This window comes from Eptatretus burgeri, chromosome 4 (genome assembly GCF_056783735.1).
Source record: "Eptatretus burgeri isolate ZD-2024b chromosome 4, Ebu_testis_v1, whole genome shotgun sequence".
Taxonomy (NCBI): domain Eukaryota; kingdom Metazoa; phylum Chordata; class Myxini; order Myxiniformes; family Myxinidae; genus Eptatretus; species Eptatretus burgeri.
In genome coordinates this window covers 50237881-50250538 of record NC_140964.1, presented here as the reverse complement: position 1 = coordinate 50250538, position 12658 = coordinate 50237881, and the positions used below count along the sequence as shown (strand labels likewise).

Here is a 12658-nt window from a genome sequence, read left to right as displayed (position 1 = left end):
ACAAAACGACCTCCATTTTTCAATTTGACTAACCCCCTAACTCACTTTACTCTGACCCCGGGGTTCCCTTGGGCGGGAGTCACTCCTCCCCCCAATCACTCATCGCACCATGCATTCCCCATTCACTCCACTCACACAGACCCGCTGGCCTCACTCACTCAACATGTACACGTACTCACCTCACAACCCACAACTCTTCAACCCACTCACCGCTGAACTCTGCCATCCTTCTATCTACATCCCCTAACTAACTCGTGCTCCCACGTCGTCCCTTAAACTATAGCACGTTCCTTTTAACTCTACGTAGCTAAACTACGTCCCCACTACACATCCAAAGTCTGTCCATGTCCCCAAATAAATCATTTTATTTCCCATTTTCCCATCCTAAATCTGGCTACAATCCCTCTAACTAATCCATTCCACGGACTCCATGAGGACTTACCCATGCCCCATGAAGTCCCTCCAGCTAAGGTAACCCTTCCCCTAACTAGTTTCCATCCTGTGCCCAGGAGTAAGAGTCTTTCACCCCTTGCCCAGGAATCCTGTACACCCGAAAGTGAGGCTTGCTTTTCTCTTTTTTTTCATGCGCAGCACCTGCGCGGCAACTCAGATCTCGCCCACTTTGCTCCTGCCCGTGACGTCATGCAGCTGCACGTGTTCCTCGTCCCTCCTTGGACGCGACCATCCGGCAGAGATGCCCCTCCTGCCGGATTCCAACCACACGTGCAGCCATGACGTCACCGTGCGCATAAAAAAAAACACAAGCCCCACGTTTCGAGGGGTTCCCCACGCGAACACATGTGCTTTGCCCGTTGGAGCTGAACACACACGATCGCGTGGAGAACCCGTCCGGTCCAAATCCGTTTACCTGCCTAACTTTGTCCGTCCGCGGGATCGGCAAATCCACCGCGTGCGTTTCCGGACCGGGACTTCACGCGAGCACGTGGCGGTCTCGTGCGTTGCACAGCACGAACCGCGTGCTCACTGCTGGGTGAACCCGGCACGGTCCTCGAAACAACTACAGCCGCTACTCGGCTTTCTCTCCTCTGTCGCCGTCTCCGTCTCCATTCCACACACGCATACCTGCGTGTTACGACGCACACAGTCCACACCATCACATTCACACGGGGAGACGCGGCTGCGTGCTCCCGCATGCCAACCGACATCTCCCTCTCATACCGCTCTCTCACACACACGGTCTCCCTTGCACACAGCGACCTTGCACACGGCCGTTCACTCACGCGTGCGGGGCACTCACCCGCGGTGCCTCACTCGCACTCCGTGCCTCATCCACACCCGCGGGGCACTCACCCGCGGTGCCTCATCCACACACCGTTCCTCACTCATACACGCGGGGGCACTCAACCGCTGTGCCTCATCCACACACCGTGCCTCACTCACACACACGGCCTCACTCATACACGGTGCCTCATCCACACACGCGGGGGAACTCAACCGCGGTGTCTCATCCATACTCCGTGCCTCACCCACACTGGCCGTTTCATCCACACACGCGGGGGCACTAACCCGCGGTGCCTCATCCACACACGGCGTGCTGGGAAGCACGCACTCCGGCACCATCGCCACCACACCCGCAGGGACAACCACACTGGGGATTTGTGTCCCCACAAGGGTCTCCGGGGCCTCTATACCCCCCAAGCTCTCAGTGTACCTGTCCACAGCACTCCTCCCCTCAACCTCGCAAAGCACGACCGAACTCACCTGGTCGTGACTCGCCTCAAGGGGGCATACTCCCTCCCCTCGTTCCTGGAGGAGGCCATCCAGGTGCTCGCACTGGGTCTCTACCCAGTCCGCCAGCTCACCCTCACTATCCTCCACTACCTCCGTGTGTGTGTGTGCGTCACTTACCCCGTCCTCACCGTGCAGTCTCTCCTCTATCGTTCCCTTCCCGGCTACCGTTACTGCCAACTCTTCACCCTTTACCTCCCTTGTCTCCACTATTATTTCCGTTGTCACGGCCTTCATGCCCGCCTGCAGGCATCGGCCCATGTTCTGCGTCGCACCCCACAGTTCTTTCATTTGCTTGTTCATGTCTTTCATTTCGTTTTTTATTTCCGCATTCATTTGTGCCAGCATGGTGAATAGCTGGGCCATGTCGGATGCACTCAAGTGAGCCGTTTCGGCAGGGGTTGGGGAAGGGTCTTGGTGGAGAGGGGGGGGGGAGGTGTCATACACACGCGACCGCTGCCGCACCCACCTCGGGCCCTGGGTTCAGTTGGGCGAGTCCGTGTTCCTGCACAATCAACATTTCCTGCTCGGGGATTCCATCCTGGGCCATGGACTCTACATTATTACACACATATACATTTCTAATACCCCCCGGCTCCCGCTCGCCTTGAGACGCCATCTTGCTTCTCGTGAAGGGTTAATTTGCTCGCTCGTAATTTGGAGGGAATCGGGGTCGCTTCTCTCACCCCTGGACCGATTCCCGTGAATTTCGCTGGAGACAGGAGAGCCTGTTGTCCCGCTCTCCAATACCAGTGCCGCGAGGAGGGCGATGAATTTATATCGCACGACCTGACACCAGTGTTGCCGACCGGCGCCCGCCGGCGTACGCGACGGCCACGTAACTCGAATCGCGGCGCGTCGCCCACCGGACGGACAATCCAGTCGTGACCCTCTCGGACTAACGCCGGGAACCAGTCACGGGTGGAGCTTTCGGTCTCACCGCGATCGAGCCAATCAGCCCCCGCGAGGGATAGGTGTGCTCGGCAAAATCGTACTACCTAAGTACCCACGCGGAGGGCAGACCGGGCGTCGCACCTCGCCGCAGGTCGACTTCGGACACGGGCCACTTAAGCGACCCGTTCCGTACTATCAGAATAACCGAGCGGTGTTATCGTCGACCTCGACGGTTCGATTAGTATCGGGCGTATTCAGCCCACTACCAACCCTTTACGTGAAGCAAGATGGGGTTCAATGGAGGAAAAGACAGCGAAGCGGGAGAACAGTTCAACAATAAAGCACGTTTATTCTCGGCACACGGGAAGCACACAAATACAATTCCACCAAATGCACACAAAAAGAAAACACAATTCCATTTACACAAAAGCAAACATAAAAGTGAAAACACAGTGCAGAGCTAATACCGACTACCGAGCACACGGCAACACTTATACAATTCTACTTCACAGACGGCGCCGACAACACATACCCAAAACCAAGGAAAAGAAATACCCTCAAGAATGAGGTAGGCCTGGGGCCGAGACCTGGTCGGGCCTACCCGTCTGGTGATGAGACGCGGAGCGGCGATGGCCCGCAACCCGCGGGCCTCGTGGACAGTGCCTGGCAGGGGGGTGGGAACGGGGCCCCGCAGTCGCACTATCTCAGCGCGGGGGGAAACAGGAGGGGGTTGCTGATGCTCGGGGCATAGAGGATCTTTATTATGTGCGCGACGAGCGTCTCCACCTCGGCCAGGTCGCGCTGCCGGCCTCCCAGGGGTGCAGCTCCCTGCACGACGCGAGCACCCCCTCGTTCGCCCTCGCCGCCTCTCCACAGCTCGTCCCCTCCGTTCCGACTTCAACGCACACGACGAGCAGCTCCACCGCCCGCGAAGTCTTGACTCTCTGTTCCGACTCCTTCGCCTCGTTCCGACCTTTACTACTTGTTCCCTCTTGCGACTCTCCGACCCCTCGTTCTCGTTCTGCTGACTCTTTCGCTCCGACTTTTACTACTTCTTTGACTGACGAACACCGTCCTTTTATCCTCCCGTAACTTCGCCTTTGACCCCCTCCCTTTGACCTTTCAACTCGCTCCCCATTGGCCCGAGAAAAAGTGGGCGTGAAGGCTTTTTGATCCACAAATTTGCATATATCGAGTCGCTCTGGGGCGGGAGCCAGTCGCCCCTCGCTCACCGATTGGACGGCAAAAAGTGGGCGTGTGTCGTTTTGGATCCGTTTTTGAAGCAGAAAATCCGTGATTTTGTACACGCTGTTCAACGTGCGCCCTACACGAGTCCAGCATCGGTGCCCATGAGTGGCGCGAGATGACGGTGATGCGATGGTGGCGAGTTGCGACGGTAAAGGTCATGGCGGTTGTGGTGAAGCGGCGTTGTGGTTGGTGGTTGTTGTTGTGGTTGTGATGGTGGCGATTGGTCCAAAATAAAGATAGTAAAAGAAAAACGGCTATCCTGAAGAGTCGCAGCACGTATAAATGACATGTATTCCCACTAGACAACGGGTTTGGGCCTAACTACACATGCACTTACCGAGATACCTCACCTAAGGGACCTGAATGGTGGTTTGCGAATCTGGTAACCACAACAATACATTAGGTTGTTCTGACACCGTTCTTTGTTCCAAATCAAGATTCGAATGCATAAACATGAGTTTTCATGAAATGGTGAATATTTTAGTTTTCACTGAGCAAAACAACACATTTTACACAAGAAACCTTATTCATGCAAAATTGGTCTAATTGCCTCCACCACTGAAGGTGAAGGAGGTTATGCTTTCACCCCTCTGTTTGTGTTTGTCTGTTTGGGTGCAGGGTATCTCAAAAAGTTGCGGACAGATCCAGAAGAAATTTGGTGGGCAGGTTGGGTGTGTGACAATGACTTACTGATTCGATTTTTGGTGAAGATCTGATTCGGGATCCAGCCACGAGAATTTTTAAAACGATTCTTCACCATTGAGAGATCGAGCCACAAACTATATCTATCATGAGATCTCAAAAAGTCGTGGACGGATTTAGATGAAACTTGGTGGACATGTTGGGTGTGTGAGACGGACGAATTGATTTGATTTTTGTGACGATCCGAATCCGCATCTGGACACAAGAATTATTCAATTTTTAAAGTGATTCTTCACTATTGAGAGATAGGGCCAAAACAATATAGAGCATGATATTTACCTTCGCATTCTGTGAAAGGTTATATTTTGGTCACTGTGTATTTATTTATTTGTGAATATGTGTGCTTGTTTGTTATTCGCATAACTCAGAAAGTATTAAACCGAATTGCATGAAATTTGGTTCGATGATTCGTGAGTATCCAAGGACGATTTGATTAGATTTTGGGAGCGATCGGGTCAAAGGTCAAGGTCAAGTTCATGAAAAGGTCAAAAACACTCTTTTGAGCATAACTTCCTTCATAATACAGCTATCGACATGCAACCACCACCATATTGTTCCATGATGAGATACCTTTTGGATATGTAGTGTCAGATTTGAGGTAACGTCATCGGAAGTGCGTCTAAATGACGTCACAAGATGACGTAAATTTTCAATTTTCGATCTCATCAGTTTTGATCATACCGTTTTGTAGGACTTACCTTAAGGACGTCACACACCAAATTTGACTTCGATCGGACTGACCGTTATGACGTCATTGACGTTTGAACATGACGTTTTTCAATTGTGGCTAAAATTTCCTGATATTTTACATTCAAATATCTATATAATTTATAAAGCAAAGTCTCCCAAATCCAGACATTAGGATCAGTACCAAAATATCTGTTTATTGATGTACAGGTTTTGCCAATTAACTCTGTAGTCAAGGTCAAGGTCACACTCAAGGTCAAAATATACTTGTAGGCATAGCTTCAGATCTAATAGAGCTATTGACATGAAACCAACGTTAAAACGTTCAGTGAACTACGAGCTTTCAGAATGGTAGTCCCCGATTGGACGTGACGTCCCCGGAAGTGCGTCAAAATGACGTCAAAAGATGACGTCATTTTTCAACTTTTTAATTTTTCAGTGTTTATCATTCCATTTTGTTGGACTGTCTTCAAGGAGGTTACACACCAAATTTGACGTCAATCGGACTGACGGTTGTGATGTCATGGACGTTTTAAAATGACATTTTTCAAATGTGCCCGGAAAAAAGTTGCGGCGGCGAAGGTATGCGCTCTACTGAGTGCCCGTTCTAGTTCAAAAATGTATTGGGCCTGATATGTTCTGGTGGATCAGGCATTGCAGAGTGGAGGTATGCGCTCTACCGAGTGTCCTAGTTTACCGAATACAATCATTTTGAACAACATATGAGCTTGTTCTGACCCTGATTTTTGTTGCAAATGACTTATATTGTAGAAGCGCGTGTTTTTCATCAAATAGTGTGTATTTTAGCTTGAACTAAGCAAAACAACACATTTTGCACAAAATACCTTATTCATGCAAAACACTAATTTGCCTTTTACAATGATTCTGAACAACACATTAGTTTGTTCTGACACTATTTTTTGTTCCAAATGATTATTCTAATGCAGAAAAATGTGTTTTCATCAAATAGTGTGCATTTTAGCTTGCAATATGCAAGCAAGGACAAATGTGTCCAAGAGCAGCATCCTAAAGGTTTTTTCGGCTAAAACAAACAAACAAACAAAACAACAACAACTTCTGATATTTCGTCACGTGCCTTGATTAAGCCAATAGCGAGAATCGTCATAATGTATTTACGATATATAGTGTATTTACGAAATTACAGTACGATAAATGGAATAATCATTAAATAGTAATGTGAACTTTTCGAATCTTTAAAGCAAATGTCCGAATATATTTAAAAGTTCATGATAGACGCTCTCAAAAGGCACCGTCAATGCGAGGATGTGTACATGTGCTTAGTATTGTTATGGCTGTGGAAATTCGCAAACCACCATTCAGGACCCTCAGGTGAGATATCTTCATAGGTACATGTGTAGTTAGCCCAAACCCGTTGTATAGAGGGAATTTATGTGATTCATCCAGGCTGCGACGCTTTGAGTTAGCCATTTTTTCTGTTCTATCTTTATTTTGAACCAACCACGTCTCAACCGCCATCACACAACAACCACGCCACCGCCAACATCTACGCTCCCACATCATCGCATCACCGCCATTCCCAAAAGGCACCATAACCATTAAACCACCACCGAAAACCCTCCACCACCTTCGCAACCAACAACCGCACCATCTGTGAACACTGAACGTCGGGCTGTCTCGGGCCCGTTCGGCGATTGGTGCCGAACGCACCGAGCCGCGAGCGCAAATGGCGGCCTTTCCGAGGGGAAAACTCGGATCAAAAACGCTACACTCCCACTTCTCCTCCGTCCAATTAGCGAGCGCAGGGCGGCCTGGCCCGCCTCGAGGTGCGTGTGTGTGAAGTCGATATATGCAAATTCTAGGATCAGGGGAGGTTCACGCCCCCGTTTCCTCCGACCAATGGGCGAGCGTGGCTCCGCCCCCGAGGTCATTCTGATCCGAATATTTGCATATTGGCTTCTCCTGCCCACCTATAAAAAGGCGAGCGCAAGGCGAAAAGAGTGGCAGAGTCGAGTCCGTCGGGTGGGGAGAATGCGGAACTTAGAAGAGTTGCAGGAAGAGTTGAGTTCTGGAGTTGCCTGAAGAGGGTCGTCGAGAAGTGGCTGTTGGGGACGCGTTGCGTTGCGTTGGTGAAGTCGAGGCAAGTGCACGCGGTGGAACTGCAGGCAAGGGAGCTCGGGTCCGAGGCGAGGACGGCGGTCGGCGACGAGGTTACGGTGTGGGGGATCGCTCGTCTCGTCGCGGGACCCAAGCCAGCCAGCCACTGCCCTCCCCCAGGGCATCAATCTCCCTTTCCCCAGCGCTGAGATAGTGCAAAAGGGGGCCCCGTTCCCACCCCCCCCACACGTGGTGCCAACGAAACCCGCCAAGGAGCACGGAGTCGGGGCACAGCCGCGCTGCCACATTTGCGGCTCGCCCCGCCAACGCGTCACGAGGACGCGGGTAGGACGCCCCCGGTCTCGCCGCTCCTCTAGGTCCCGCGCACATTTGGCCTATGGGCCTGTCTGCCTCCTTGTCTATGAGGGTGGCTTCTTTCCTTTGCTTTTGTGTAAATGTGTGTTGGCGCCGTCTATGAAGTAAAACTGTATAAGTGTTGCCGTGTGTGCGCGTAGTCGGTATTAACTCTGCGTTGTTGTTGCTTTTATTGTTTTGGTTGCTTTATGTGCATTTTGACTGTATGGCTGTATATACGTGCTTTCCGTGTGCCAGGAAATAAATGTGCATTGTGTGAACTGTTTTCCCATTTTGCTTCATCTTTTCTCCAATTGAATCTCCATCTTGCTTCACGTAAAGGGGTCGTAGTGGGTGCAAAACGCCCGGTAAATAATCTGAACCGTCAAGGTCGACGACAACACCGCTCGGTTATCCCGATAGTACGGAACGGGCCGTCCAAGTGGCTCGTGTCCGGAGTCGACCTGCGGCGAGGTACGATCGCCCAGTTTACCATCCACGTGGGTAATTAGGTAGGTCGAGTTTGGCGAACAACCCTATCCTACGAGGGTGGCCGATTGGCACGATCGTGGTGAGGTCGAAAGGCCCACCCGTGACTAGCTCCCGGCGTGACTAGCTCCCAATTTTACATTCATCCAAGGGACAGCACTCATTAATGAATTGCCCTGTCCACAAAATCTTGGTCATAGATTGTCCTTAATGCGAGGCTTCAAGGAAAATAAACCGAACAAAGCTCAAAATAGTCAATGAAGGCACATTTTCAACAGACCTGCAAGTACAAAACTACAAAAAAGGAAAGTCATGAAGAACAAGTGAGCTACGAAATGAGGAATGCAGGTCTCATACAACGTACCAAAGAAAAAAAGCCAGTGTTCTGTTTGCAGTTCGGTGAAGTACTTCAAGAACTCCTTATAATATTTACTGTGTTTATTTGCAACACATACCTTGGCTCACTGAGAATGGCTTGGAGCCATTGTGCGTTTTATCAGGATCGGGCATCATCGAGTATGTCTGCAACGCACTGCCCGAGGACTGCTCACTGCTCATGACAAGCGAACCTACCAAGGCCCGAAAGTGGGAGGATTATGGAAAGGACAAGATTTTATTGAGAGATGGGGGAAAGAGGGGGGATCATTCAAAAAGGATTATATGCAGTGGGTACTTCAAGTAATCTAAACCATGCCATAAACAATGTGTTCAGTGAGATAGCTAAATATATTGAACAAGTAATATTTGCATAATACGTTTTCTGGAACTGATCCAAGTTTAATTCCTGAGATGCAACTCTTTATGAGACCCCACACAGAAATTACGAAGAAATTTGTCGGGTTCATTGCACCTGATCCATCATGATCAATGCTTTCTTCATCGGATAGGCTGATCTCCCATGGAGTGTCCCCTTGCATCTGCAGGCGTTGGAATTTCCTCTCCAGCCTCTGGCAAGTATGTAACAGGTCTCGGACCTCCCGCTCCTTTGTCTCACGAAAAATCTGGGAGGAACGAAGGGTGGGTGGAGTGTTTGAGATTATATTTGAGAAATTAGGTGAAACCAGGTTACCTTTATGACGGTCGAAAAGCCCATTTTGTCCACAGCCATTTCACATGACAGTCTAAATTACATTCATACAGGATAACATTATGCAGAACTGTACACCAAGATCCAGCAATTTTGCTAAACTGGAGTGTAAACGTTCACAGTCAATGATTAAATGTGTTACACGTGTAAATAAGCACGTTCTTTCACGGAATGGTTGCATTAACCTCGTACTAACAAAGAAACAATTCCAAGCTGGATTGAATAGATTCCAGTTTTATGTGACTTCAAGAATAAATAATAATAATAATAATAATTGGAGCCCCATATGATTTACAGAGCTCTGAGGTATTTCTAGGCAAGAGGGAAGAACTAATCCTGGCAAGGCAAGAACCGTTTCTTGGCAAGAACCAATCCTGGACAGGTCGCCACTTTGACCAGGTCGCCCAGGATACTCAACTGAAGGTGATTTGGGCAGGAATTGGCAATTTATTCATTCAATGTGCTGGCAATACAGAGATGCCAACTTTTGGAAATCAGAATTAGGGAGGATTTGCAACCGACACCAAATAATGTGCGTGAAGCGCACATCTCGAGCGCGGAGCGCTCGACCCTTGCGCCGGGGTCCATGGCCCGCCTTAGGGCCCTGGAAGCTCTGGGGTTCTAGACGCTCTCTAGTGCCCTCTGAGCCCTATTTTGGAGCATTTAACATGTTAAGAATTCCCACTTTTTGAACAAAAAAGGGGAAAATTGTGCACTTTTTAATGTTACATGTATGTTAATATTAGTAAGTTAGGGGACAATCAAAGATTAACAAAAAGCACAAAAGAAGCAATATTTTTCTTACCTTACTGGCTGGTACTACTGCTGCTTGCTTTTTCCATGGCAGCTTTGCTGAGTGACAGCTGTGTGGCTCTTTTAGCCCTTCTGATTATGTCTTTGCTGTATTCTCTCTGGTAGCAAGGGGTGCTATGAGCTAGTTTTTCAATTAAGAGAGCTTCCAGGGTTTTGACACTCAAATTGGGACGAAATTCAGTATGATTCTTCCGTACAAGACTGAGTGCCCGCTCACATGATGCGTTCGAATGAGGAATGACCAAGATTCCCTTCATCACTTTGCTCAAATTAGGATACTTCTTGGCACCAGTGCAGGGATCTGTGAGCTGTGAAATCCGATGCCACTGCTCATCCACTCTCACTGTCTCAGTAGCAATTGTAGCTATGGAGGCGTCTGCCTGGTAGTGAGCGAATTCACTCTCAAGACTGTCTATGTCACTATCACCGCCACTGAACAGACAGGGGAATTTCTTGATGAAAAACTCCACACAGTCAAACCCCACTTCTTGGTGTAGCTTAACATCCAGCACCTGAGCATGCTTGGCTAATTCATCATCTAGCGGCCAGGTTTTGAAGATATAATTGCAGGCTTTCACATAATATGAGCGAACTGCACTGAAGAAACCTTGGATGTCTGACTCACTCAGAGTGAAGGTGGATTTCTTGAGACTCCTTTGTTCCCTTATATACAGTTTGGCATCGTTCCCAATCATGAGGTCCTCATCATTCTTCTGATGATTTCTGTCAGAGAAGGGTACATTTACCAGAGCAACCGATGACACCGATGGTTTCAAAAACCGTACGAAGATATCTTTCAGAAGACCATTCAATTCTCCGTGCAGGAGATGAATACAGGGTTCGTCTCTTTGGAGCAGAAGATTCCCCTTCTCAAAAAGCTTGTTAGCATATCGAAGGAAGAAATAATAGAGTTTTGTTTGTGGAGACAAGAACATCCTGTTGACACGTTTTTCTCTAGATTCCTGCACAGTGTTTGAGGAAGATGCGCTTTTAGTTGTAGAACTCGTAGTACACTTAGCCGCAGGGCGATCACACTTGCGTTTACTGCCAGCAGAAGAGGTCAGACTCGTAGTACCAGATCCAATTTTACGTTTGAGGAGAGAGCTTGAGGTAGGTGCAGCCAAGGAAGAAGACCTCTGATTCGAAGGTTTTGCTGAGCTTCTATCAAGTGATTTGGCAAAAGCAGAACTTAACTTGGGTCCTTCTTTGCCTGTAGATGGGACTATCACAGTCTTTCTCGACTCTGAAGGGATCTGCTTTGTAGATGAACGTGATGAAGGGCCGGTGATGCTACCTGCTCTCAGCATTGGTTTTGGTGCTGTCCCTGCTGTCTTCTTCGCAGCAGATACTGCAGTGGTAGTGGTGAATGCTGCTCCACTAGTGCTTGATCCTGCAGTGCCAGTACTGGCAGTAGATACAGTGCCGTCCTTCTTGCTCGTTGTTAGAGTCTTGGCTACAGTTGGTTGCATTTTTCTTCGTACTTCTTCTTTGAAGAAGAGGCGAAGTGGCTCCCACTGTTCAATCAGCCTGTCTAGGCACTGACCAAGGGACAGCCACCTTGTTGCGACATGCTTCAGAATCTTGTGTGTCGGGGCATCACAGAGTTCTTGCAGTGCTTTCACTCCTTTGACGCGTTTACTACTTTTGTCCAAGTAGTAGTAAATATCGATGAGAAAGTCATCTAATTCAATGGGTAAGGCCTGAGCCACCTTCTTGGCCGTATTGTGCATCATATGGCAAGGGCATCCCATGATGTAGCACTCTGGATTTTGTTTGTGGATATAAGCAGCGACTCCTTTGTGCTTGCCCACCATGACAGAGGCATTATCAGCACAAAAGGAAACACAATTTCCCCACAGAATTTTCCTGTCACTGAACTCATGATCAAGCAGTTTGAAAATGTTTTCTCCAGTGGAATCTTGTTTGCACGCAGGCAAACTTAGCAAACCTTGCTTCACAATCCCAGCACTGTTGTCATAGTACGAAATCAGGACAGGATATAGCTGGGCCTCACCACTGTCATTGCTACCGTCTGTAGCTAGGCTAAATGGAGCTCGTCTAGCAATATCGGCAATAGATGAAGCAGTAACATTTGACAACTCACCAATTATTGCTGAAGTTTTTGTTCTTGCACATCCATACTTTGAAGCAACTTTTGAATCTGGAAACATCTTTTGAAATAGAGGTCCAGCATGATCTGAGACTGATATGGGCAAGTTATGTTCCACAATAAATCCACTAAAGAGAAGTTCCGCTCGGGTAACATCCTCTTCCTCGCTTGTCCCTTGTTTGGTGAAATAATTCAGAAGTGTACCGGTACTCGTGCTCGAAGATCTCTCCTTTGCAATGTCCGTGTGCCGTTTGCTTCCAACGTGCTTCCGAATATCATCGCGACCTCCGTGCTCAACTGAAATATCAACGCTGCATACTGTACAATACGCATGATGAATTCCTCTTTCAGACTTTCGAATACACGGGTATTGGAGACTGTATTCGGTCTTGTACTTCTGAGACCATTTCTTGGTCTTCGTAAGCATCGGTAACTTCGAAGTCGATGTT

General features: G+C 48.7%; 1 protein-coding gene across 9 annotated transcripts in view; it reads right to left on the bottom strand.

Annotated features, from left to right (window-relative positions):
- Positions 1–12658, bottom strand: part of NPHP3 (nephrocystin 3) — a 146918-nt gene that overhangs the window by 117501 nt on the left and 16759 nt on the right. For all 9 annotated transcript variants that reach the window (XR_015057389.1, XM_085877954.1, XM_085877959.1 and 6 more), the window contains 2 exons: positions 9050–9200; positions 8655–8768 (listed from right to left, as the gene is read on the bottom strand). Coding sequence is in view for 8 of the 9 variants with exons in the window: in XM_085877954.1 (XP_085734080.1) it covers positions 8655–8768; positions 9050–9200 (265 nt within the window). In the remaining variant the exon portion in view is untranslated. The remainder of the gene's footprint in view (positions 1–8654; positions 8769–9049; positions 9201–12658) is intronic.